This window comes from Astatotilapia calliptera, chromosome 12 (genome assembly GCF_964374335.1).
Source record: "Astatotilapia calliptera chromosome 12, fAstCal68.1, whole genome shotgun sequence".
Classification (NCBI taxonomy): Eukaryota; Metazoa; Chordata; class Actinopteri; order Cichliformes; family Cichlidae; genus Astatotilapia; species Astatotilapia calliptera.
Window position 1 is genome coordinate 25,379,111 of NC_137433.1, and position 27,813 is coordinate 25,406,923.

The 27,813-nt window shown below is 41.3% G+C and overlaps 1 protein-coding gene across 3 annotated transcripts in view; it reads right to left on the reverse strand.

Annotated features, from left to right (window-relative positions):
- Positions 1-27,813, reverse strand: part of pde4d (phosphodiesterase 4D, cAMP-specific) — a 209,955-nt gene that overhangs the window by 155,604 nt on the left and 26,538 nt on the right. For 2 of the 3 annotated variants that reach the window (XM_026186601.2, XM_080308786.1), the window contains one exon: positions 12,381-12,619. In XM_026186601.2, the coding sequence (XP_026042386.2) occupies positions 12,381-12,619 (239 nt within the window). Of the gene's footprint in view, positions 1-3,164; positions 4,530-12,380; positions 12,620-27,813 lie in introns of those variants that run through there. The other variant, XM_026186600.2, reaches the window with a different exon arrangement.

Below are 27,813 nucleotides of genomic sequence, written 5' to 3' on the forward strand. Positions count from 1 at the left end.
TGTTTGAATGACAAAATCAAAAATGCACAATGCCAAGCAATGTTGTTTTAATGAAACTGCAGAATATGTATTTTACATGTTTGTTTTTTTGTGCTCATGTGCTGTTTGGTTTCATTTAAAGCAACATTTACAGCTCAGTCACACTAGAGTAAAGAACGGGACAGCAACCGCCTTGAGACATTGCCTATAGTTGCATTGAATGTTTTTGCTGTTAGCCGACAACCCCAAGTAGTTGGGGCAACCAACAGAGATTGAGAGACTAAGCGTATAGCATCCTTGACCTCTGGGTGACCTGTTTCGATCGCCAGGTGACTGCACAGGTCACCTTGTGGGAGGCAATCTGTCTCCAACCAATCCCGGTCCGACTCGGACTGACTGCTATCACTCTCAGACAGGTTTTCAAAGGTTTGCAAACAACTGGCCACTAATTTATAAATGCAGACAGATTGCCAATGTGTTGCAATCAATCTGAGTCAATCTGCATTGGTGACTGCAACTCATCCATATTCTTCCACTTATCCCACTCAGGGTCAAAGAGGGGACAAGCGGAGAGGCAGGGTCTACTCTAGACTGGTCGCTGCTTTGTCACAGGGCTAACACAGAGAGTTGGACAACCACTTACTCTCACATTCACTCCTATACTCCGTTTGGAATCAGCAATCAACTTAACCTAACGTCTGTGGGAGGAAGCCACAGGACCCAGAAAGAATGCACACAGAAATTGTGCCAACATGGATTCAAACCCAGGACCTTGCAGTGAAGCGACAGTGCTAACCACCACCACTATCTGCGACGTGTCTCTTTACAATAGATGACTCCACTATATACAATGTAACTGGTGCAGGATGTCATTTTGCAGTTAAATCACCATCCGGCAGCAGTTACATCACTATTATTTCATTATTTCTGATTCCAATCTGACCTTGTGACAGCACTCTAAAAATAAGTAGTTAATATGAATTTCCGTTTGATGAGAATTTATGTGTATCTGCAACAGATTTGCAGTTTTCGCCGATGTATTCAGTTAATTATTGTATTATCACAAATATTTATGTACTGATGGGAGACCAACCTCGTGTTACTGCCATTTCATCACTGTTTTGATGCAGTTGTTTGAAGATGGCAACTGACTGTGAGTGGTCTTTAAAGCAACCATTTCAAAGGCAACAAGATCTCATGTTCATTGCACACAATTATATTAGATTTGTTTGTGCTGTAATACATCAAGGCTGGTCTTCTGAGTGTTTTGTAATATATTTTGTGTCACACAATAAGCCCAACACTTGGGAAACGGTGTAATAATCCGATTATATATCTAGACTGATGTTCATCTAATGACATGTTCACTGAATGAAGGTCCCTGGGGGGGGGCAGTTCCTGAAGACACTGAAATCAGTAATTACTAAAACATGCAACCCATTGAGCACACACAAAAATCAACAACCAATTACGTGAGCCTATTGACCAAGCGCAAATAACAGTCCAATGGGCTGCGGTGTTCAAGGGCCATTGATTTGGTTTTGTGTTAATGTTCCTGCATATGTGCTGGACTGCAATGTGCCTCTTGCGTAATTAGCCACCTGTGTGAAATTCAATTTCTTTGGGTTAATCCAATTTTAATTTTCCTTCTGAAGCAAATGTATAAGGTGCATAAACAATCTTCAAATGTGTGCGTGCATTTTCTTTTGCAATTGAAATCAATATATTTTCAACATAGTATTGCACGGTTGTTTTACTAGGCCCACACACCACCACCTCTCACCACTCCCTCCTTCCTTCCCCTCTCTGTCACTCGCTCGCTCTCTCCTTCTCTTTAGCCTCTCCTCTTTGTGACAGGAACCATTCGGCTGGCCAGACGAGCCAGTGTGCTTTCTATAGCTGACTGGTGACTGGACGCTGCAGGCGAGTATCACTCATATCTAAACCAACAATTATAAAGAAAGGAGGAGGAAAGAAGAAAAAAAAAAAGGGAAACAGCGAGCCATTTGACAGAAACTTACATCCACAGCAGTCACTTAAGCCTGAGAGCTGAGGTGACCTTCTCAGATTTCATTTCATTTGGTCTTTTTTTTCCCCTCCCTCTTTCCCAGAACATGTGAGTAATTAGAGCAGAAACATTTCCCTCACACAACCAGGCTGGCTGTCTGAGCACGGAGGTGCTTTAGTGTCTCTGTCTGTATGCAGACGAGATTCACTAAAACTATTCTTATAGCAAACATTGTTACAGTAGCTCCTCTGGATAGCGGATAGCCTGTGAAAACACAGCAGTTGTCAAGAGCACGTGTGTTGTGATTATCCATATTGTCGCATGCAGTGAGTCATTTCAGAAGATGTGGTGATCATATAGCAAAGACATTCTACTATATCTACTTTGCTTATCGAGAGCAGAGTAGTGCCAAATGCAGTCATGAACGCCGGGCTTCTTGGAGATACTAAAACTAAGTGGAGCCCATCCCTCAAGACCCCTAAACACTTAGGATACAAGGAGGTTGCATATGTGTAATATATTTAGGATACATCATATATGAATAATTCCTGTGACCTTCCTTTGGTTAAAGCCTGCCTCTGACTCCCACAAGACTCTTGTCATTCCACACAATGACAATTGTGCCAAATATAGACCACCTAATTGATATTAACAGAGAGAATGGCTTGTGACAACCAAAAGAAAAAACTCTTTCTCTTTGCATCGTTATTCTTGCTTTTCTTCTCTCCAGTATGACACATCTTTCTGACCCAAATGAAACAGCTATGCGTAATCTTCCATACTCTCTGTTATTAAAGCATATTTAAAAAGATACAAGTTATGGGATGAGGTGGTTTTATAATTGCCAAAGAGGGTTTATACCGATAAGACTGTGTCCGTTGTTTCTTTTTAACCCTTTAGCGCTGCACGGCATATAGCATATAGTTTATTCACCATCTTCTTCCTCGTTACAGCGCAGTAAATGTTTGGGACCTTATGTTACAAAAAAAGTGATGTAAAACAGAGGTCGAGCACCGTGTAAGCAGAAAGATGTACTGTAACCTTCTCAAAGTTAGGACTAAATAAGAACCGAAACACTTCTTCGCTCAGTCAGCCACACAACGCCCATCTTCATCGAGGGGGAATTAAAAGGAAACAAGCCGAGGATAAGCAGTTTCCTTTTATATTTTGTCCTTACCGTCGAAGACCTTGAAAGGACGACGGCCACGACATCCTTGATTTCTTCAGCCCGGGTCGGTGCCCCGTGTCCACTGCGTAAGTCCGGTCCATGTTCCTCGGGTTGAGGTATCTCTCGGTGTCCGAAAAGCCTCTTTGTCTTACACGGTCGTTCTTGCGCACTACCAGCGCGTGGTGGAGCGGAGAGAGCGCTGCCTGATTCTGCTGCCTCCACAGATGTTTGGGCGCCTTTGCACTCACGCCGGTTCCGCCGCCAGCGACCAGAGGCGCCGTCCCCACTTTGCCACAGGCGGGATCCATCCTCCTCCCCACGCTGGTTATAAAATTGTTTTTTAAAAACTAAATCTACACTTTGGGAGCATTTAAGTTGAATGAGTCAGGAAAGCTTACAGGAGGTTGACTAACAGCTGCGAGTTCAGGTGTTTTTTTTTTTGTTTTTTTTTATAAAACAAAATCAAATAATACAAGCAAGTAGACAACTTTGTTGTTTTGTTTTGCTTTTTTAGCTACCCGGGTGCTTCACGTCCAGTTTTTGATTTTTAGCTCACGTAATGAGCTTAACTCCATCAACTTTATCGCTGACACCATGCGCAAACACACTGAAGCAGTGAGATAAAAACGAATCCATTTACGCATCACGAGGAAGACCTTTAAACTGCAGTTTTGGGGATGTATCCCTGAGTAAAGCTACGAGAAAGAACTCTCAGGTCAGTCTGGTTTCCAAGTGCTCCCCACTTCCTCCGCACACGCCCATTTCTGCAAGGTGCTTGTATTGCTGCGGCAGTGCGAGATGTTCAGCACAGGATGGTCCAAACGGACGGATGGTCTCCCCAAATGATGCAAACTTGTGCAAAACCAGTTCAAGGTAACTTGGCGCAGAGTTATGCGTAAAAGCATCCGGACTTGACAACACTGTCTCCCGTCTTCATGTCCCCTGCAGGAAAAAAGCGGCGACAGGATATAGGGAACAGGATAATACATTAAACATGAGGGACCCACCCAAAGTACCTCCCCTAAAAACCTCCATGATTGGAAAAAAAAAAGAAAGAAAATCAGGGGGTGGGATTGTGCAGAGCCGCTATATCATATAATACCACTGAACCAGTTTTATGACAGTTTTTGTGGAGATGCACTGGATGGAATGAGAAAATGAGAAGCATTTTTATAGCAGCTGACATTAAATACACTGCAGGTAAAACAAGTTCACCTTCACACTAATTAATGAAACCATTCCTGTGATGTCCACAGGGTACAGGGGAGCGCAAACATCCAGCCACCTTGTTAAATCCCCCCCGACTCTCTTCTGTTTGTCTTCATTTTCAGGGAAAGGGGGACTATCAGGGAAGAGTTCTTTATTTCCTTCCTCTCCTCACACTTCCCTTGCAGCTCAAGCCCATTACTCAAGAAAATAACAGCGTGGGGATTGTCATCTCTCCAGTCTTAAGCGTAAAAATGTAATCTGAGAAACGAGGGGAGAGAAGACTGAAGTGGCGAGTAAGAGTATTGGTAGCAGGACAGAGGAGAGAGAATAAAGAGCATATGCCTGCCATGTATGCATACACAAGAAGCTCATGTGCTTACTTTGTACGCGTCCAAGTTTACCTACTTAAGCCAACCAAACACCCTACAACAACACGCACGGCAGAACCAAATACTCTACATACACTCTAAGAACTGACCTGAAACTTAAACCACAGGCTATAGCCATTTCATTTACTTTCCATTGCTTTGTTGCTAAACAGGGTCATATAAGAGTATCCCAACATGCATTTGGGGTCACCTTAAAGAAACACAATACCGACTAATATTAGCAAACCCTCTATAAAATGTTTCCCACTAATGTTGCAAACAGCTAACATCTGTTGACGCATAAATCTGTCAGTAGCCAGCACAGCCATGTGTAATCTTCTGCATGCTCTGTTATTAAAAATATTAAAAAGCTACAAGTTATAGGGCGGGGTGGTTTTAATTGTGAAAAGAGGGATTATACACAATGCTCTAATGCTGATAACTCTGTACCCTCGATTTCGTCTTCTTTTTTTTAACCCTTTAGCTCCGAACTGCTCATAGCAACACAAAAGCTTTGGTCGATATAATGAAAATACTGACACAGCAGAACATTTTAAAGTCAAATAACTGCAACTGAATCAATGTTTATCCCAGCTGTCACTCTTGAAACATCTGTGACATTAACTGGCCGCCTGCTTGACCTCCTTCATGAATGTTTGATGGACATTGTTTTTGGATGTTTTAGCAAAGTGGATCTTGTTCAGAAGAATTTTTGTATATTATTCTTTTATTTGTAAGATTGTTTTTAAAGTAGCACAATGGATGAGTCAGACACACAAAGGTTTATTATAATGCTTAAAAGAGAAAAGCAGACAGGTAATTGTTATGCACTGTGACACATTTGGCACAAATTTGTTTTTGTATTAATAAAAAAACTGTCTTCCATTAATATTAGTATATGAATCGAATGCTGCATGGCAATGGGTTTGTACTGAAATGTCCCTAACAAGAGAAATATGATTTCTTTTTCTTTTTACTGGTTTGCAAGCTAGGGTCTGATTGAGTGACAATTAGATGTGGAAACAATGTCCCCCTCTGGCCATCCACCTAAATAACCACACTGCGCCATTTCTGGCACAGGATACATATATAAGATATTTAAACACAGGTCACGAGTGTTTAAATATCTTATATATGTTTTTATATATACAGTGCTCAAAAATAAAGAAATAAAATGACATGTTCTTGGACAAATGTTAGTGGGCTGTGAGTACAGGCCAAGAACATGTCATTTTATTTCTTTATTTATCTGTACTCTGTTTCCACCTTCTTTGTTCTATTTCTGACAGTTTAGTCAGAAACACGCACGAGTAGTCCGCTGGAGGTCATTTTTCTAGAGCTCTGGTAGCTCCTTCTGTTTCTCCTCCTGCTGCTGGGTTGAACCCTTCTATAACCCTGCTCAGCTCTCCTCATATAAGAGCCTGTCTCATAGTATCACAGTATCTCCTCCACACTCTTGAGACTGTGGTTGGACAGCGACCCTCTTTAAGATCGCAAGCGTGGGTGTGCCCTCCGGAAGGTGAGAGATGGACTACCTGTGCAACCTGAATGGGCTGCATGGACCATCTCATGCTACTGGCAGTTAAAAGGACATGACAAAAAGCAAAACTGGAGAAGAAAATACTCAATTTTTGAGGGCTATGTTGTGGTTGTCTCGGCAGTGTACCTGTTCACCTGCTTGGATTTCCACCAAAAGCAGGTGAAAGTAGTTTTTATCTCTGAAGTTTAACTGACTGTCTGGTATACTGCGTTCCCTTCATTTTTTAGAGCACATTTAGAATCCTTAGATTGTTTCACGTGTCACGCCAATTTCCCCCCAATATGTGTTTCTTTTCTGTTCGTGCTGAATTAAAACGCTAGGAGATTATGGGAACGGGATAAGTATAGTGCGGTCAGTAATTAGTGATTACACCTGATTGCTCCAATACTGATCTTATTAGTACTGGAGGATTCTATCAGACACACTTTGCTGATTTACATTAAGTCGTATTTTTAATCATGACATGATTATCTAAGCTTCCTGTAATAACTATATTTGGCGCTAGCCTAAAAAATATTTGCATTTAAATGTTTTTTTTGGGGGGGGAAAGTAAGTCAAGTTGCAGGCTTATGTTTCCTCACATACAGGAGAATGAACTCAATCAGTTCCTCGCAGTGAGCTGTACAGACTTTTAATGAAGAAAGAAAAAAACAGAACTGCTATTGGATTGTTATCAAGGGAGAGAAAGTGGAATCTCTAGCCTGTATCTATAACGTGTGTGTGTGTATAAAATGAAAAATAAATAAGTGTTTATTTCCAGCTGATCTCTCACATAACACTCCAGAGATGACATTTTAGTGTCTGGAAAATCAATAGAGTGGTAGCTGATTTGATCCAGTATTGAGTTAATATCCAGCGCTGATCTTGTTGTGCTGTTCTCAGTTAATGTCTTTTAAGACACTTTCTTTCTCATATTAATAAGTTAATTAATACCTGTTAGCTGGTGTTGAGCTCTTTTGTTGATTTGCTCCTAACATGTTGGGCTCATGTGCAAAAGAAATCCATGCACACTAATTTGTATTTAATGTAAACTGTATACAAAAGATGGGCCGAACTGCTGCAAAATAACACACAGATGCCTGACAATCAGGGCAAAGTAGCAGCTGAATAAAATTCTCACTGAGCCGTTCTTGGTAAGTTTGTTAATACAATCAGCCACACACGTGAAGCCATATTATTGGTCAGATGACTCAACTGAAATGCTTCAATAGGCACCAAACATGACAAAAAGTGAGAATCAAGAGCTCAGGTTCCTTTCTTCCTCTTCTTCGTCTTTCAACTCCTTCCTTTAGGGGATCATCTGTCTTCAGCTCAACCGAACCCTAGCATCCTCCTCTCTCACATCAACCCTTTAAATGTCCTCCTTCGATACATCCGTGAATCTCTTCTGTGGTCTTTCTCTTTTCTCCTGACTGAGAGCTCCACATTCAGCACCCCCAACAAAAATTTTAGCTCCTTCTACTCTGCCTCCACCTCGTCCCCCAGTCTTTTTGTTAGCATCACAGACACCAAACCATCATTTAAAGCTTCCCCTTCACTCTTTCTGCTATCCTTTTGTTATAAATCACCCCTCTGGACCCTGCACCAAGGTCTTCACCTGTTTTGTGCACTGTCCAGTGCTTCGGATGTTTGACCCCAGGTATTTAAACTCATCTAACTTCATTATCTTTACTCCTTGGACAAAAACTCCAGTTCCAGCCACTGGAAGTAGTAGAAGTGACACATCAGACAGCGATGGTCTAAAGCCCCCTGTAGCAGTATCCACCTGTCAGTCAAAGTGGTGATAAACGGATTGGTATTTGGCACTTTTCCTCTCTGATTGAGCACAAAAACCTCACTCAGCCAATCACACACACATTCACACTTTATTCTATGCCTAAAGCACCTTGTATAAAATGTAAGCACACACTCACAGTCCAATGAATACATCAGGAGAAATTCAGTATTTTGCTCAAGGATACCTAGTAGACGGACCCACTGTATCTTGTTAGCTGAGCTATGTGATGAAGATAACAAAGTCCAACGGGTCTATGATTCATTTTTGGAGGATGCATGAAGTAGCCCAGTTCAAGGAATTGCAGCTTTTGGCGCTTCTGTGGCAGCTTCATTTTTCAGCTCTGGAGATTGTTGGCTGTTATTTAAACTGAGCAGGTTTTCATCCACTATTTTCCACTGTTACATTATTTATAATATCAGCAAATCAGCTTCTCTTGGGATATTACAATAAGCGTGTGTTTATATATTGTAAGGCTTTGGGGGGAACTCAGATTTTTTAGCTGTTATGCAGCGGGTAAATGCTGGTGGTCGTAGAAGAGAAGCAAAGAGAAAAACACTGAAACGGTTTCATGCATCATTCTTTTATATTAATTATGTGAGGGCATCTAATGGAAAGACAGCGCACCACTTTTTGACCATTTCATTAATACTGAAGACAGTCTCATTTGGCAGCATACAAAGTTAATGTCACTGAATTTTACTAAAACACCGCAGTTGGAGCATTTAAAATGGCACGCTTTCAACCCTAATGCTTCCCCACTGTATATTTCTTCCACGCTGCTGTGCTGAATTATGAATGAACGGAGCTCGAAGCAACGTTAAGACATATGACCTTTGTTAAAACTCATCCCAGCATCCATTTCCTCCCTAAGCCTCTTTTTTTGTCTTTAATTGATCATTCTATGTTCAGTTATGAAAGGAGTCAAATTTACTGGATATGGGTTTAAAATAATGGATTGTGATTTTGAGTCTGTCAAAGCTGAGTGACAATTAATCTTAAAAAATAATCAGTAACATAATCGAAATGTTGACAAGCGTATAATATATTACACCACAAAACACTGATCTAACATGTAGCAGTATTTTTGGTACTGCTGGCAGATTAATTTAGAGAAAGATGACAAAAAAATGTTCCCCCTTTCATGTTCTCCTTAAGAAAAGGCTCATTGGGGCAGAGAGAAGTCAATACAGCTACGTGAAGTAGAAAAGGAGATGACAAGCCCCCTCCTGTCTTTGTCTTCTTAAAATAATCTCTCAAACCACCTTTAAAAATACCAAATCCCTGTCTCGCAAATGCAGCACGCTTTTTAAAGAGTGGTCAGCAGCCCACACTTGGGAACAGTCTGCCCTTTTGTGAAGTTCAAATAAAAGGGATTTGACACTTTTTGGCATTATCACAGTGCCATAATAAATTATTCAGTATTGACTATGTTTCTGTATTATGGGTAGCAGTTTCTGCTGCTTATACAGTGCAGCTGACAATGTGTGACACATCAAGCTGCAGACGACACCGCCAGAAACAAAGACACAAATACACTGTATTTCCTAAAATGAAGATGCTCTTGACGTGTAACAGCAATTTTGAAGACAAAGAAAGCCTTTCAGCGCTATTGTGAATCAGAGTTGCCTTGAAAATTGCTCTGCCTGCCTGAAAATGTAATTTAGACACAACTGAGTGTCACCAGCTTCTCACGCTTCCTTACAAAAGAAGTCTACAAGTCAGCGGCACTGTCTTCTTGCTAAAGTGTGTTCACAGCACCCTATAACAAATTCTTCAATCTTAGGCTTAATAAGAGCTGCTCATTTCTCTGTCGGTTGTTCGTCGTTTGGAGTCAAACTTGCCAAAGAGAGAAAGGGAAAAGGACAAATCAGCGGCACCAAGGGGAAAATCAGAGAAGGCCGATCCATTTACTTTCACATCTGGCACAGGATGAGCCAGCGAACAATGTTATGCAGGTAGCACAATGTGTGTGTGAAATACCGAGCTTGGTGAAGCATGCCAAGGCGATCAAAAATGAGTCAGAGGGGTGTCACTTTCCCCTTGGGTTGATGAGTAGATTTGTCACGTTTCTAAGTGCGATACTAACCCAAGACAATGGGGATTTTCCACTGACAGATAGGTTTGACCACTGAAATTATATGCTTCTTCAAACTGCCTGAATATATTTCCTTTTCTGAGTTAAATTATGACTTCCCACTAGACCACTGGCTCTGATACAGAATGCTGTTTGGTACATTGTTCCTCTCTCCCCTCAGAGCAAGCTGGTTGGAGGCTTGGTGTTTGTCTGTGCCAAACCTCATTTCATCTGAGGCGCTCATTCTCCAACATTCTCCGGAGAGGCTGCGATTCTTTTCTTAGTTGTGGTGCAATCTTGTTTTCCAATCACGGAGAGGCTGCGAGGCTACACTACAGACTGTACAATATGTTACAGAACGGAGGATAAAAATAAACGCCACCTAAAAGGACTCGGCGCACTACACAACAGATCAATCAAATCCACAGTTCAGTCCCTGATTTTAACTTGTTTAGCATGTTTCACATGGTAAATTACATTCACTCTTTTAAGATTAGTGAGTGTCGGTGCTGACAAACAGAACTCTGTTAGACCTCTACATCTGATGAGTCACATTCTTAACAGCATGTAGCCGACAGGAATGATTTAAATGCATGTTATTTATCCACTAAACAACAAGCACACTCTGCACTGCTGTCAAATCATGCTGTATTTGATTTCTTACCTTTCTGATTGTTTCTATTCATTTCGCCACGCCATGAAACTCAACTTAAAGACACCTTAAAGCTGTCAGAAGCAGGTAATCTATCACAATAAAGAGCTGTATTCATATCTTTAGTTTTTGCATTATCATAGTTATCATATTATCTAGTTAGGCTAAAATAATGTGACTGATCTGAAAGCTCATATTGTTGCTATGTTTAGTATACACGGGCATCTACAAAGTGAGAGTTGGCTGTCCAATGACAACCTTTTTCACTTTGATTGATGAACAAACCTCACTGCCAGCAGCTATTTTTAGCTACTTTTGTTCTCTGGGTTCTTTGCCTACATTATATGAGTCCTGTTTCACAGGAAGGACTTTAACTATGTCTGTCATTTGATTCTAAAATACAATAAAATGCTGCTGTATGGTGGCTCAGTGGTTAGCAGTAACAGTAAGAAGATCCCGGGTTCAAAGCATCATCTGGCTGAGGCCTTTTCTGTGTGGAGTTTACATGGTCTCCGCATGTCTGTGTGGCTTCCTCCCACAGTCCAAAGACAAGGAGCACCCACATGTACTTAGTGGGTTAGGTTAACTGGTGATTCTAAATTACCCAAAGGTGTCAATGATTGTCTGTCTCTGCGCTAGTGCTATGTGCCCTACATCTTTCCCTGTGGTAGCTGGGACAGGCTACTCCCTCCTCGTGACCTTCAGTTGGAGAATAGATGGACTATTTTGCAAATAGTAGCTTGACGATTTCAGGGAATAGTTGGATCTCTGTATAAAACACACTAGAATCTCAAAATGTCTCGCCATCATTCGTTGCCGTAACGACAGCATACACTTAAGCTGGCGTGAACTCAGTGGCGGCGCAAAAATTTGATTGCCTGTGTTCACCCACCATGATTTAACAATATTCCAAAGATTTTCCTCTTGGTTTTTCTCAGCCTTCAAGAGTCCCCACAAAAGTTCAGCTGGGTTGAGGTTGGGTGAGGAGTCGTCTTTGATCTTTGTGTCCTCGATGTGCAGAATATGAATCCTTCTCTGAAAAGATTTGTCTGACGGCTGAAGTGGTGCCATAAGCTCAGCCTGGGTAGACTTAGCTCATTGCAGGTGTACAACTCCAGAGAAGTGAAAACATCATCAGACTTGTAAATAACAAACGCTTTATTTAATCAGTAAATAGTCATCTGTGAAATGTTGGTATTTCTTCACCTACCTGAAGAATTTGAGGTTATAAGGCAGCGAGACTGCTGCTTGTCTTCTTTTGACAGCCCTTGTACTGACTCAGGTAATGTCTATGAGTGGGCAAAAACTTGTATGTACCTGCTGAAACCTGTTTTTGGCTTGTAGTGACAACTAAACATCTGATGCTACATGTGCATTTCTTTAGAGGTAAATATAGTTCCCTTAACTCACGGCATAAAGCTGTCAAGTTCCTAACTGAAGTATGAGTATTTTTCCAGGAACAGACTTTTAAGCATGAGTATTTAACGATCAGAGCTCAGCCACCAGTAAAGTTTGAACACATTTTCAAACTGTATGTAAAATGAAGTTACCTGGAGGACTTAAAAAAACACTTTTAAGAAAAGCAGCACACCCACATCGTCCTACCTGCTGGTATCAGCCGCGGTTATAGCAATGAGTGGCGGTGTGCGCAGTGGCAGTGTTGTGGGCCGTGGTGGGACTGTCACTGTGTCCGGCTCCGGCTTGCGATCACAGTAGTACTGCTCTGCCTGTCGAAAGGCTAAAGGGGGCAACTGGACTGTCCTGCAGGAAAGCCTCCGCACCATGAAGGGCTCCATGCAGGTGACTGGCCCCGGCTCTGGGGAGTCGGACGAGTCATCGGACACCTGGAGGGGGATGATAGAAAAGCAGGTAAATTGAAAATGCCTCACAGATAACAGATTTCATCCTAACGAGGGTGAAACATAATATGAAAAAAGAGGGAAAAGCAGGATCAGAAAGAAAGGGAAGACAGAGACTGAACTCCTGGTAGCAGCTTGGAGTAAAATGGCAGTCAGGTGGTTTTGGTAAATACAGAATCCCTCGTTCTTTCCTTTACTTAAGGCGTGCAGTGTTTGGTTGGTAGTTATGTCCATCAAAGGGCATAAAAACCAATGTACTGTGTGTTTTAGGCTTCTGATGCTTCTCTTAGCACAATTTTGCCTTGTGCTCAAAGCCAAAGATTACTCCTGTCCAGAAAAGTCCATTAAAAGACATCTTGCTCTCTCAGCCTTCAATATGTGGCCAGACCATTCATCCAGCACCACTGGTACAAGCTTTCACTTGACTGTTTATTGATGAAAAGCACAATCTGATTAAAAAAAAAAAAAACAACGAAAAGAAAATCGGGCTTTTCTTGAGATCTACGGCATCCTTAACTCTGACTTTTAAAAAATCTAATTTTATTAAGTACACTTTGCTAAACCTAAAGCAGTATAATACAACTGTCCTGCAATAGATCCTAATCCCTGACAGAGAGAGGGTGGGCAAAAATGATCAAATTTCCAGTCAGGATAACGTAATATCCAACAAACTACAGCCTCTAAAATGATCATAAAGTTGAATCATCAACTTTTAGCAGTTTTTATAAAAACTGATTACACTGATTTTTTTACAAGTCTCTCAGACGCCATAGCTTTTAAAAAGTTCAGTTCAGTTTTATTCATTTTGTGTTCATTTGTAGTCTTCTCTCAGGGCAATTTACATTACTTGCTTACTTTCTCACAATATCATAAAGACTCAAACTCTCTTTTAACAGGAAAAAAAACCCCTTTGAAAATCAGACTGAACCTTTCAGGCCGGGCTGAGGGACAAAGAAAAGAACATTTTAAAAGAGGAAAAGCGGCTGCCATAACAAAGGTGTCCCCAGTAGACCTGCCACTCCACACTGCCCATGTAAATAGGGAGAACATATCTTGGTACTCCTTGTTAGATTTTCCATGTGGATAAAATGCTAACTAGCTGCGCTTTAAAGTTAAAGCATGTTTATTGAAGGGTAGTGTTTACATTTGTACAAACAGTAGTTTTATAATTAAAGGGAAAGTGCAGGTGTATTAATGGTTGCTTGACTAACTTAGGGGAGGTTCTGCTTTTGTGTGTGCTTCTCACAGTCATGGCTCACTCAAAACGCTAACAGAAGTGAGCTTTCAGAAATTCCATCAGTGCTTTTTCAACTGTGACAAGTGTGAAAAAAGATCCCTAGGTCATTTGTGAAAGGCATTTCTCAGGTCACCTTTTTTATCTTTTTCACTTCAAGACACAATACGTGACTCGTTCAGGGGCCCAGTGATGGGCTATTTCTCAAGAAGTGATGGCAAAACAGATATACAATGGCTTGCAAAAGTAATCAGCCCCCTTGAACTTTTCCTCATTTTGTCACATTACAGCTACAAATCTTATTGGAATTCCACATGAAAGACCGATACAAAGTGGTGTACACGTGAGAAGTGGAACGAAAATCATACATGATTACAAACATTTTTTACACATAAATAACTGCAAAGTGGGGTGTGCGTAATTATTCAGCCCCCTTTGGTCCAAGTGCAGTCAGTTGCCCATAAACATTGCCTGATGAGTACTAATGACTAAACAGTGCACCTGTGTGTAATCTAATTTATAGATTTATATTTTTTATTGGAGGGTTAAATATCTCCCGTGAGTCTGCGTAAACTAGCCTGTGGATATTTGGACCAAATTCCTCAGAATCTATCAAAATTAACACCGCAACCTGCAGTCCAATTTGTTTAGTTAAATAGTGCTCACTTTCTACTGTGATGCAGGTGAGTGACCCCCTGTTACACACAAACTAGCACTCATCGGTCGGGTGTCTGTTTTCATATAACACTTCTGTGTTCTGCGTAAAAAAAAGAAGTATACATTTGAATGCATCTTGATGATTAATTTATCCACCGCGAACTTGTGAAAATTGTTTTCTTAGTTCAGTATTAAACATAACAGAGGTGAAAAAAAATAATTGCTTTCTCTGAAACCTAAAAAAACAACAACCATGATTGTAGGTTATAATTACAAAAAATCTAACAAAAATCAAGATTGATTAAATACAATGAAACACAATTTCTGAAGGGCAATCTGTTGGATTTAACAAATGTTCAAATAGGAAGTTGCTCGCTTAAGAAATAGAGGAAGCTCAAAGTGAAAATGACATAGCACATGGGGTCAAGACAGAAGGGAAAAAAACTGATAAGAAGTTCAGCAGGGGGGCAAGAGCTATCTGAAAGACTGTGTGTGTCTGTGGTGACACAAAGTGAGAAGGGACAGAAAGTCATTTACAGCAGCAAGCTAACCTGGAGGAAACACATCAGGTGGTCAATGTGCCATTAAGGAGTTACCAGAAAAGTTGATTCTACTGCTTTGATGGCAGCAGCAGAGCCTCTGTTTTAAAAACAGAACTGTTTTAAGCAAGCTTTCCTGCATTAGAGCCCATTTTCTCAACAAATCATGCAAATTCCTTTTTTAAATAATATTACTATCAATTTTGGGTGGCACAGCTGCAGCGGTTAGCACCATCATTGGCTATATTAGAGTTTAGCAGAATAAGCCTTGAACACAAAGCACGAAATTTGAATTCTTCTTAGGTACGCTCTCCTCATGGACAGGAAGGAGGCAATCAGTTATTTGTGTAGTGAGTGGCTCCAGGACAATCTTTGATACACGACACACTTGATTGCACACACACACACACACACACACATATACACACACGCGCGGACTGGGTTTGTGAGGTGGTATGATAAATCAAGGCTGATTCTGTGCCATTAATCTTACAGCAACCACAGGGAGTTTTTGCTCTGCATGAATAACAAGGGTTTCCTATTAAAGTAAGGGTCAACCATTATTCTTTTACAGGTGATTACTCCCTACATAACAAGCCTTTAAAGTGAACGTGACTTTTCATTCATCTTCCATAGCGACAGAATTAACTAATAATAATGCTCATTAGCTGATTTTATACTTTAATTGTGAAAATTCCCGCACAGGTTTGCTGCTAATCAAACAATTAACACGACCAGCAGACCAGGAGCTTTTTGTAGCACCCATGGGGACTAAGACCTGAGGCAAGTTACCCATTTTGTCAACTCAATAAATTAGACCTACTTAAAATAATTCAGCTGTCGAGGTCCTTATTCACACCATGTATTCCTGGTGTTCTTCCCTTCCTCTTGTTCCTCTGCCCTCTGTATATTTCTCTTTTCGGTTTGGCATCCTTCTCGTCCTCTACGGCTGCGGTCAAACTGGATGCACACTGCCATCCTTTCATAAAAGCTGGCACTGCGCCTATGCTTACCGAGATAGGAAAGGAAGCTTAACAGCACCTTTATTTAGCATTTAGAAAATGTGACTAGCGCTAATCATGGCTTCTACTTTAGATACTTCCAGGCCATTTCACTCTGTAAGGAGCTTTCCTTAGCAAAAAGAAAAAAAAGACCATCTGACTTCTTTTGATTGATGATCAAAAGAACCCAGCAGCACATCAGGCCCAGATTTCCACCCACTCTAGGCTAGTTTGTTCACTTAGCACGGTCCAGTGCCCCTTCGTGTGTTTGCCTGCTTGCTCATAATGTTAGGAGGTAGAAGGAGATGGAGATAAACTAACTCTGTATTTCTATCATGGTCTCTGTTTTGAGTTTTGGGATGTTTTGGGGTTTCTCTGGTTTTGTGTGTTTGATTATTCTTTGTTCTATATTCTATATTGTCTCCCTGGTTATGTGTTTTTTGGTTACTTTCCCATTTTATTTTTTATAGTCATCTCGTGTGTGTTGTGTTTCGTTTTGCGTCCCCTGTCTCATCGGTTGGATTCTGTTCAGCTGTTTTCCCCAGTGTCTCCACTCTGCTTTAATCTCCTTGTGTTTATTTAGACCCTCAGTTTGCTTCGGTTCTTTGTTGTATTCTCCCTCGGGGTTGGATCCTCCTTTGCAGTTTGTGTTCCTTTAAGATTACTCCGTGCTTGGTTTCCTAGTTTTTTGGACCTGGATTAATTTGTACTTTGGGTAACTTCTGCAATAAAGCTGTCTTTTAGTTTAAACTTGGTTTTCGAGTCCTGTGTATTCGGTTCCTGCCCGTTACACAGCCAGCATTTACCTGCACGCAACCTTAGCCTTATGCTTTCCTAGCTACAACACAACACGTGACAGAGGACATGAAAGGACATACATGTTTATGTGATGTTGCAGCAATCTTAGGGCCAATATCAAAGTTAGGGTTGGCATAAAAAGTCATCCTATTACCTAAACAGCTGCTTACTGGACACTTAATCTTTCCCTTCCTTCACGCTACTCAGCCCTGCCTCTCCAGCCACTAGCTTGCCTGCCACTCCATCCTCTCATCCACACTCACTCTCTTCCCTACGTCCCTGCTCTGCCCACTCCACCAGCCTTCCTCCTCAGCCCCACTAAGCCACCAGCTCTCCCCGGCCTCTGCCTGTACTCACCACTACCTGCTTCCCTCCATTACCTCACGGCTTCAAAGAAGCTGCTGTCGTTTGAACTTTTAGTCTGTGTCCTGCATCTGGGTTTGACACCCCCCCCCACACACACACACACACTTTTTCTCCCTCTGATTGCAAATGTAATAACAGAACGCTCAAAAACACATGTTCACCTTTCAATGACGAAAAGTAAATTTTCCAAGCAGATCGCTCTAAAGCATTACATACGTATTACCCCAGAATAACCTTTCACGTCAGTGACTTGTGTGTGTGTGTGGTTGACTTCCCTCTCCACCTCTGTCGTGACTGTTCTGCCTCACCCTCCAGTGTACAGCGCAAACACCTCACCCTCCCACCCGTCCATGCTTGCATTAATCAAGATGCCAATCTTCATCCGTGAAGCTATTGAGCCTTTCATTCCTACATAATTACCTGTATTAGACTCGTTGCCACAGACGGTGGCTTGCAGAGGGAAACGAGGGGAGCTGGCATGCTTAACCTTCACTTTTCTGCAGGCTAAATGTAAAGCAGGCTCAAATGAATCAATGGGGCCCAGTCAGGATTAACCATTCCTCCAACAGTACATTCAGAGTCCTTTAAGCGATTTATGTAATAGTCATTCAGTCTTTTGTCAAAGCGATACAGGCTAGTGCTATTATATTTGCACTTGCACTTTATGTAATATGCTTCAGGCCCTATTGTAGTGCTCTATTAGAATCCTGTGAATTTAAATTCCTTTGATTCGTATTTGTGGGCAGCACGGTGGTTGCACTGTTGCCGCACAGCAAGAAGGTCCTGAGTTCAATTCCACCATCAGGCCAGGGTCTTTCTGTGTGGAGTTTGCATGTTCTCCCCGTGTTTGCGTGGGTTCTCTCCGGGTACTCCGGCTTCCTCCCACCGTCCAAAGACATGCAGCTTGTGGGGATAGGTTAATTGGTTAATCTAAATTGTCACTAGGTGTGAATGTGCGAGTGAATGTGAGTGTGAATGGTTGTCTGTCCCTATGTGTTAGCCCTGCGACAGACTGGCGACCTGTCCAGGGTGTACCCCGCCTTTCGCCCTATGACAGCTGGGATAGGCTCCAGCGCCCCCCGCGACCCTGAAAAGGATAAGCGGAAGCGAATGGATGGATGGATGGATGATTCGTATTTGTTTGTTTTTTTGTTTTTTTATTTGACATGCTGTCACTAATGTCTACAACAAGCATCTAAAAGACCGTTAATCTTCATCATGACAGTGTAATCAGACAAACAGACAAATACTGAGAAAAGAAAAATGAAACAAAATAACGTTTAAATTATAAACAAAGGAAGACGAGAAATTCAAAGTAAAACTGGAGGGAACACGAGTGATCACGATGATTTCAGTGTAATTAAGAAGCCATGGGTGAGAGGTAGTATAAAAGTGACTGAGGTTGTGAGACTTTTGAAACGTGTGTGCGTGATTATGGACACAGTACTTCATTTTTAGGCACTTGTGCTGTCTCTCCTGATGCCTGAAGTGGCTCTTTATAATAAGTGGGATCACTGAAAGGTTAATTGGTCTGCTGTGACTCTCCTGGGTTCTCTGCACACTTCATATGCCAACCCAATGATGGTCAAGTCGAAATGCGTGAATGTGAAAATCAATGAACAGTTTCTGGTAAACAACCAAGATGTGCCAGGTTTTTAATTCAGTCTTTAGGAAACAGTGAAGGTGATGAGGAGTCTGATAGTAAATACATAATGAAGAGAACTGATTTGCCACTAACACTATCGCTACTCCATCCTTCAGTTCTCTCAGGGAGTTAATAACAAGAGCGGTGGCAGAAAAGCAGCACATACTCAATAGTAACTTTGACACAGTCTAGGCAGAAAGTTAGCACATAAATCCATGTGTAACAGCTGTGCTCTTGGAAAGGTGCGTATCTAAAAGTCCAATCAAACATCAAAGATGTTTGTCCCAGCCAAAAGTTAAAATCGGTCAATATAAAACTCACTAACCACTTTATCAGGTACAGCTGTTCAGCTGTTAAACTAAATATCTAATGAGCCAGTCACATGGAAGCAAGCATTTATGTAGACATGGTCAAGATGACTTTTAAAGCTAAAACTGAGCATGAGAATAGGAAGGAAAGGCGATTTAAGAGTTTGAATGTGGCATGTTGATGGCAGACAGACTGGTCTAAGTATTTCACAAACCGCTGATCTACTGGGACTTCCCCACACAGCCACTACTACAGTTTACAGAGCATGTTCCAAAAAAAGAGGAACTATCCACTGAGCAACGGTTCTCTGGGTGAAAATGCCTTGTTGATGCCAGAGATCAGAGGAGCATGGTCAGACTGCTTCGAGCTGGCAACAGTAACTGAAATAGTAACCCACTTATTACAAGAAAATTTTGCAAAAGAGCATCTCTGAATGCACAATGTGTCAAACCTCAAAGCAAGGTGAGCTACAGCAGTACAAAACCACACCCGGTGCCTCCTTTCAGCTGAGAACAGAAAACAAAAGCTTCATTAGAACCAGACAGTAAAAGACTAGTCTGTCTGATCTGATGAGTCTCAATTTCTGCCTTGACATTCAGATGGTGGGGTCAGAATTTGCAAAAACAACATGAAAGCATTTAGTCTGCCTTCTATCAACGCTTCAGGCTAGTGGTATAACGGTGTGGGGGATATTTTATAGGTGCACTTCAGGCCTCTTAGTACCAAGTGAACATCAGCCTGCCTGATTATCACTGATGACCATGTCCATCTCTTTATGACCCAAGTGTACCCATCTTTTGATGGCCGCTTCCAGCAGGAAATACACCGTATCACAAAGCTCAAGTCGAACTATTTTTTTGAAGATGACACTCTACTCAAATGGCCTCCGCAGTCACCAGAGCTCATTCCAATAGAGCACCTTTGAGATTTATTGGAACAGGAGATTCAAATCCTGGATGTGCAGCCAACAAATCTGAAGCATTTATGTGATGCCATTGTGTCAATATGGAGCAAAATCTCTGAGGAGTGTTTCCAGGACCTTGATAAAGCTAGCACAAAGAATTCTGCAGGCACAAAGGGTACCTAACAAAGTGTTCAATAAGTGTATATAAGCCTATTATACTACAGAAGTAACTTTGAGTTTTTTGAGTTTAACCATGTGGTGGCACTTAACTAAATTACAGTTATCCCCACCTCCCTATTTACTTGGATAGAGGATTGGTAAACCTACAGCTTAAATGTAGTTACATCAGCATGGTTACATGTTCAGATGTTTTGAATTTCCATAGTTGGCAAATTTACTTTCTTTCATAAACTATAAGAAAATAAAATCCCCTTCAGAGAAACTCTTAGAAATACTTATATTTTATCAGCCCAACTCAGCCTCGCGACAAAGTAACATGCTCCCTACTTCTTGCTAGTAAAAGTACTTAATTCACTTAATTTGGTTTTGGTGACAGAGGGAGTAGAAAAATCAATACAAAAAGGGTCATATTCCAACTCGAGCCCTAAGCTTACAGCTGACAGAGGAGCTATCTGCAAGAAACAGGAAATGTTCATCCAGTCTGATGCTTTGACCACACAGGTGCATCAGTATGTATCACCAATGGAAATCCCTCCAGCTGGGTAATCTGGATACCAATCAACATCCTGTGCAATATAGTTGAGAATACACAGCTCACACTCTGCTTTGATTTTATGCTTTTTTATTATGGAAATGATCAAAAATGCATGTGAATTGAAATTTATCTGACAAAAAAAAGAAAAATTCATCTTTTCTGCAGGATGCTGAAGCCTTTGATGACGACTATTGATGTGAGTCTTCTTAGATATGCAGGTGGCTCAATTTTGGCACTATTCAGTTATTTTGCACACACGCAGGTCTCATTTATTCACGTAAGGATAGCCACACACTCTCATTTAATATCATTTCCTTCATGCTAATTCTGTCCTCTTCCTGTCTTTTCCTCTGGCGCTGTGAATAAGTCAGATGATACGGACTCTTTATCACTGCTACATATTAGTAATGGTCCTGCTGCACATCAAACGTTACACATTTCCATGCAGTTCAGATTTCTAGTAACATCACTGAGGATTCAAACTGTTCCTCCCCCTTTCGTGTGCATAATTTATTAATTAATACATGTCAATTAGGCCACAGCAAACAGGAAGCCATCCCTTTTTCATAAACAGAATTTTTCATTAGGCTCCCTTTTTTTTTTATTGGTTGACCTTTTGGGAGGATTAAGACGAAACAAAAAAACAGTTGGCTTGGCTTTTGTAGAAACAGCTGAAAGTGGTATCTAAACAGGCCTTTTTCTTTTTTTTGTGGATTTAGTTTGTTTTTCATCTGTTCCTTGATGCTGCTTTCTTTGTCTTCCTGCAACACCATCTGCAGAAAGTGTCTGAGCATTGCCGAAGGCAAACTGAGGGCATTTCCTTATTTTCTCTATTAAAAGAAAAGAAGAAGATGAAGAAGCATTACCTTACCGATGTCAGTTTATTAATATATGCTAGTTCATTTGACTTTCAAGGACTAAAAAGGGTCACTCACGTGTGGAACGATGTGTGCTAAAATAACAGGTGTGTGATCTTGAAATTTATCTAACACTTTAGTTTGTCAGGCTACTTAACAAAGCGGCTGTGATCAGCAGCTGGAATAAAATACAGGGTTGCACCGTTCCAATTTCAAGCCCGAGGTAGCCTGCACTATACTCAGTATGTGCAACCCCTCATCTTCAGTCACATCATTCATCTCTGTGCTCAGAATTTAGCAATTGGTTTTTATCGGAGAATAAATCTTAAATGGATTCTGAGTGAAGCCCAGAGGGGAATGAGAGAAGTCTCAGAAGTGGGAAGAACTTAACACAAAACGGAGGAAGAGAGCAGGGGACTGAGAGAGGAGATGAAGGAAGAGCGATACCTGCAGAAGATGCAGTAAATCTCCTGGTTAAAAACAAACAAACAAATAAACAAAAAAAGCCGTTAAGTTCAAATTTATCTGAAAGCATAGTGAGCTTTCAGGAAGTCACCAACACATTTGAAGCAAAAAACACAAAGGTTTTATCTGCTCTGTCTCTGAATGCAGAATGCATACTGTTTGCAACCGCGTCTATTTTGGACACTGTAATAACCACAGCTTCCAGCATGTTACTCTTCAATATGAAAGCCTCACTTACAGGTTTGTCTGCTCAGTAAAAGGGTCGCTGTAACAACGCAGGTTTATATTTGGCTCCATGGTGAGAATTACTGGCATTTACAACCAGGTGTGTTTTTACTGCTTGGCTTAGTGGTTAATGTAGCTGTAAAACACAGCATCCCGTGGGGTAATAAAAATTAACTTCAGTTCATCTTCCACAGCACACAGTGATCACAGCAGTTTTCCCTGTATTATATTCGGAAAGTGAAGAAGGGGTGCAGTGGTCTGCAAATCAGTATTATTTAAATTTAGCACCTTTATTAATAATATTAAAAGAAGCTGCACAAGGAAAAAATACAAAACACAAAGGGATTCCAACTGGATGCAGACAACAGATGACATCATGGGATTTCCGGGGATTTACAGTACAGCAGAGTGCATTCGAGACTAGGCGTGCTTTATTGTACGCTGACATCAAGGTTTTTATTGAAAGAGAAAATGTGTACATCTCTAGGGATTCTGTGAAGGCCTTGAGGCTTGATCACTCATTAGAAAATGACTGACATTTCTTTGTGAAGTGCAGAGTGTGAAAGCAGCTGCACAAAGATGGCATTAATAGTACATCATACCTCCCTCCTACTACACTTGCAATTGTGAAGAGGGTGGCGGGGGGCAAGTTCTGAAACACCTCCCTCCCTGCTAGGCATATGCAGCTGCTGTTATATGCAAATTGTCTTTCTATTCGTAGACACTCTCATCATACATGAAGCCACAGGATTTCTTTTTCTTTCTATTTCAAGCAAACATTTCAGTTCAGTTAAAATAAACATGTATATTTTATTGAGACATTGCATGCATGCAATGCTTTAAGACCGTAGGTTGTAAAAGCAAAACAGACACATTGCAGTGACGCATCCTTTTGTTTACTTGCTATCACAGCAGCATTTTGGACAAAATAGGATGTGCAAAAAAAAAAAGAGATTACTGAGAGAAAACTAGAAGGCGGGTGATAAAGAAGCCACAGCCTGGTTGTACTGACATGTCACCCTGAAGGTGAGGTAGATGAATCAGTTTGTTTCAAAGAGCCCCCTATCTGGTAGCCTCAAGGCAGAAGAATAAACGTCTGGAAGGGACAAGACCAGATTTTTCTTGGCTTCAAGCGTGGCTCTGTGATGCTCTGGCCTGAGAATAATAAAATGAGATGAAAGTGCCTGAAACCTACTGTTAGGAGAAAACTTTGCAGAAAAGTCAAGAAGGCAAAGCTTGATAAAAGTGAAAACTAGAAGAGATAGGGTCAAGATACTTGAAATCCAAAGCGCGTTTCCTTACCTGTGCAAAGGGGAAAGGTCACTCTACTGTAATATATCCGAGTCTTATTGCAGTTTTTGTATCCGTGCACAATAATGGTGTTCTGAAGATTGAGCATTAATGTCCTGAGGGTTTTCTTTGACGCAAACATGATCAATGTGTCATCCATGAATTAAATATTGGTAAATTTTGACACTTAACAGATTTAAGATTCATCACTCCACGCAGCCACTGTGCCGACCTTCCCTGGCAGAGTTTATACACCCTTCATGCATCAAACCCACATCCGGAACAGGCACGCTGCCAAACATCTTATGCAAGATTAATCACACTTAAAATGCAGTCAACAGGCTGTGAAATGAGAATGGCGAGCAGGTGGTAATGTTTCTTTACACACAGTGTAGAAGACTAAATAAATGTCAAGCCTGTCTAGATAACATAAAGACCAGAGGCCTCAAATCTAATGTAAAAAAAAAATACACAAGGCCTGTGCCGCTTTCCGTGCACATGTTGGTGCCTACAAAACCAAACTTGATGGGAGAATGTGCACACCTGGGCAGAAACTCTGATCCATTCATGTGCACAAACGTCTGAGAGGCAGAGGAAACTGACAAGGCAGATGGTGCATTTGTGAATAAAATGAAATTAGTACACATATATGAAAGCCTGACTCACACATTTAGTCTCACTTTTAACTGCACGTTACTTCAGAGCCGGTTTAACAGTCAAACCTGCAGTCTTATTCGCGTGTGTGGGATTAGGCAAGCACCTTTTAACTGTAAAATATATGAAATCCCAAATCAAATTCCGCTCAGTATTTCATCAGCACCATCTCGCTATCACATTTCCCACTCCTGGAGCACCGGAGAGCAAGTCAGCCTGTATGCTGCCTCACTCACACCTGTGGTTAGCTGAGCAGTTGCAGTTGTGCGACGCGGCAGGTGGATTTAGGAAGGTTTTGCCGCACTTTACCTATCAACTGTGAACACAGGCCGACTCCATTTAACTTCACACGGGCTAAAATAATGACTTTCAGTGTTAGAAATTCAAGACAAGAAAGTGCATGAAATAACTGCAGATCAAAGTCTCGGTAGCTTTAATCTCCTAATTCTGTGCATGTATAACTAATCAGATTAGTTGTGGTTCAGTTTTTGTGTTTAAAATTGTGTCTGTAAACACAATCTGTGTCGTGCAGCGCACAGAGTGCACTGAAAACTCTGCGACGCACTCTGTTCCTCTTCCAGTCACCACACCCCGTAGATGCACATGTGGATTGTCTAAATCTGCAGCTTCAACATCTTCTTTTCTTTGATCCCTTTTCCTTCAGCCTACTAATTGGCTGTCCCTTCTTAACCCGCTTTTATTGGATGTCACTTCCTGTTAGATAAAAGTTTTTCCTCTCCACGGTCGCTGAGTGATTAGTCACAGAGCATCAGAGAATCAGATTCTCTCTAACATTGTAGGATTTTTACCTTATAATATAAAGCACCTCAAGATGGTTGTCAGTTGGTGCTGTATAAATAAACCTGGAAATACTGCTTGCAAAGCTGCATGAGGGACGCGGGCACTACACGCGAGTATAAATGGACTGGAAGAGCCATTGATCAGCAGGCTTATTTCAGTTCATTAGTATTCACCAGGTGCTTTGCCTTGACCATTTATGGCATCAAGAAGGCAGAACATTAGGCTGGTCCACATGAGCACATTTCCAGGTGGATTGCGGTTTATAAAGGGAACACTGCATGCAGGTGTGCATGAGCACACGTTTCAGAAATGTGATTATTCCTTTTTGGAGCACGCCATTTTCAGCTTTTGTGCACATGTCCACTTTTAGTATGCTTCCAATGCACTGTTTCATAAATGAGGCTCCAGACAGATAAAACAAATTCACCTAAGCCAAGTTTTGGCAGGGTTGAGAGGAAAACAGACATAATTTCCCTGAGTGCTTGAGTATGTCCCCTTTGTATTGAGCTGCTAATCTAATTACATGTTCAAATATGCAGGACATTGGTCCCCTTGCTCATAAATAAATAAACAGGTAGATAGGCAGTAGCTCGAAATCAATTAACATCGTTTGCACTCAACCAGACAAATCAGAGATAAAGAGACCGCTAGTGTCAAGTGTGTCAGTGACCCCTGCTGTGCATGATGCAATAAAATATTCATTTAAGTGAAAATATTTGTTGAAAGCGGTTTAAGCGCAAAGAGAAACTGCCATTATGCTAATGTGCTAAACATTAAAAACAAAATACTGCTTGAATTACTTTGGTGGGTAGCCTCTAATCTTTAATCATGAGAGGGATTCCAACAAGAGTCAGAGCAGTGGCTTTGTTTTTTCAGCTTTTGTCAACTGATGATCTCTTGAAACTGCACTTCAGAGCTCCGCTGCCTTTCGTGAGACGCCGGCAAAAGAGGACGGAGAATTAAATAAATCATTACGTGCTGTCCGATCCTTTTATTCCATTACATTGTTGTCCATTTTCTTTACTTCATATCCTGCCGCTGTCTCTTGCCGTGCTCATCCTTCAGTCACTTTTCCGCTTCTCCTCCTCTGATCCTGTTCAATTTAATTTCCCAGCTCTTTTCATTAAACATCGTGTCATCCACTTCCCCTCTGCTCGTCCTGCCAGCTCTCACCTGTACGCGCTGTGTGACAACTGGCTTTAATGTGATTTTTTTAAATCATCAAATGATTTAGGCTTGAATTGAAATGTACCTCCCCTCCCCTGTTACCACTCTTCCAGACACATTAAATTTCTAACCGTTACCTTCACCGCGCCCCTTTGTCTGTTCACCTCACTGCAAACCTGTTTACCTTGTCCTCGATACAAGCACATGGCCTGGAAGCTCCCCTGCTGGGCTCTAATTGGTGATCGAGATGTGCGCGGGAAGGAGACGGGAGCAGCGTTTGGCCCATTTCTATTCCCTCATCACATTCACAGGGCCACAGTCACATCTGCGTAACCATGGTGATGCTGATAAGGTGACTCATGACTATTCATCAATGGCGCCACCTGATTGGACAGCCCCCGAGAGCCTTGCAAAACGTATTCATCAGCGCAGCCTGTGTCCCTGCTCTACCTCAATATGCCCCTCAGGATGATGAGGAAGCATCTCTGCTTCTGTTTGTTTTTAACACCCGCTTCTTGTCTTCACCTCACCTCCCACCTCTCCCCTCTAATTACCTGTCCTCTCTTCACGTCCCACCTATACGTCTCCCAACGGTCTCTCTCTCGTCTCTAACCCAGTGGTCTGCTCTCTTCGCTCTGTCTCAGTTGATGAAGACATCAATCACGTGCACATGTGACATGAACTCTTGCTCATCTCGCCGTGTCCCTTGCTTCTACTTAGAAATCTTGCACGTATCTCACACAGGTTATTTAATCACCACAATAACGTTGGAGTAGTTTCTGACTAATAACAAAGGGAGAAAAAAAATTATTTAATCATATTTCCCCTGGACATGTTTTTGTTTTTAGTAAAGCGCAGTTTTAAAGCCCCACAAGAGACACCAAATGTGACTCATCAGCCAGTTTTTGTCCCATTAGTAGTGTTATTTTATTCCATTTCAAAGGTCATTTGCTCTTGTCATTATCAGTTTTTCCAGTAACCCTTTTAAATAATGTGCTTTCCTTGATTCAATACAATATTATGAATCAGTTTGAGCGATCTAGCTTGCAGGCAGCTGTTCCTTTGGATGTTGTTAACATGATGACCTTTGACCTTAGATCTCCCAAAAGGAGATGCAGGGAGCTCATCAGAGCTCACTGACCTTCAAGTGAAGTAAAGCTTGCAGTTTGCAGACTAAAATCCACAGTTTAGTGCAGAAAGCTGTATTTACATGCATTCGCAGCCCACATCATGTCGTTGGAACTGTAAGGTAGATAATAATACACACCAAGACAGATTGGAAATGTGTGGGAACCTATAAGCGCCAGGCTGTAATAGCCATTTTGACATTTCTATCTAATCTTTCACTATGATTCACACAGAAATGAAAACCATGTGGCAGATTTACAACAGGAATGAAAGTATCATTTTTTTACTCAGCTGAAATCTGTCATTTATATTTTGGCTAATAATCCCACTACAGTGTTTTGTGAAGAGAAATTTTCCGTTTTTATTTTCCTCTCTGATGTTTCAAAGAGCCAAGACGTGGCCCAACATTTGAAGCTCAACCCAA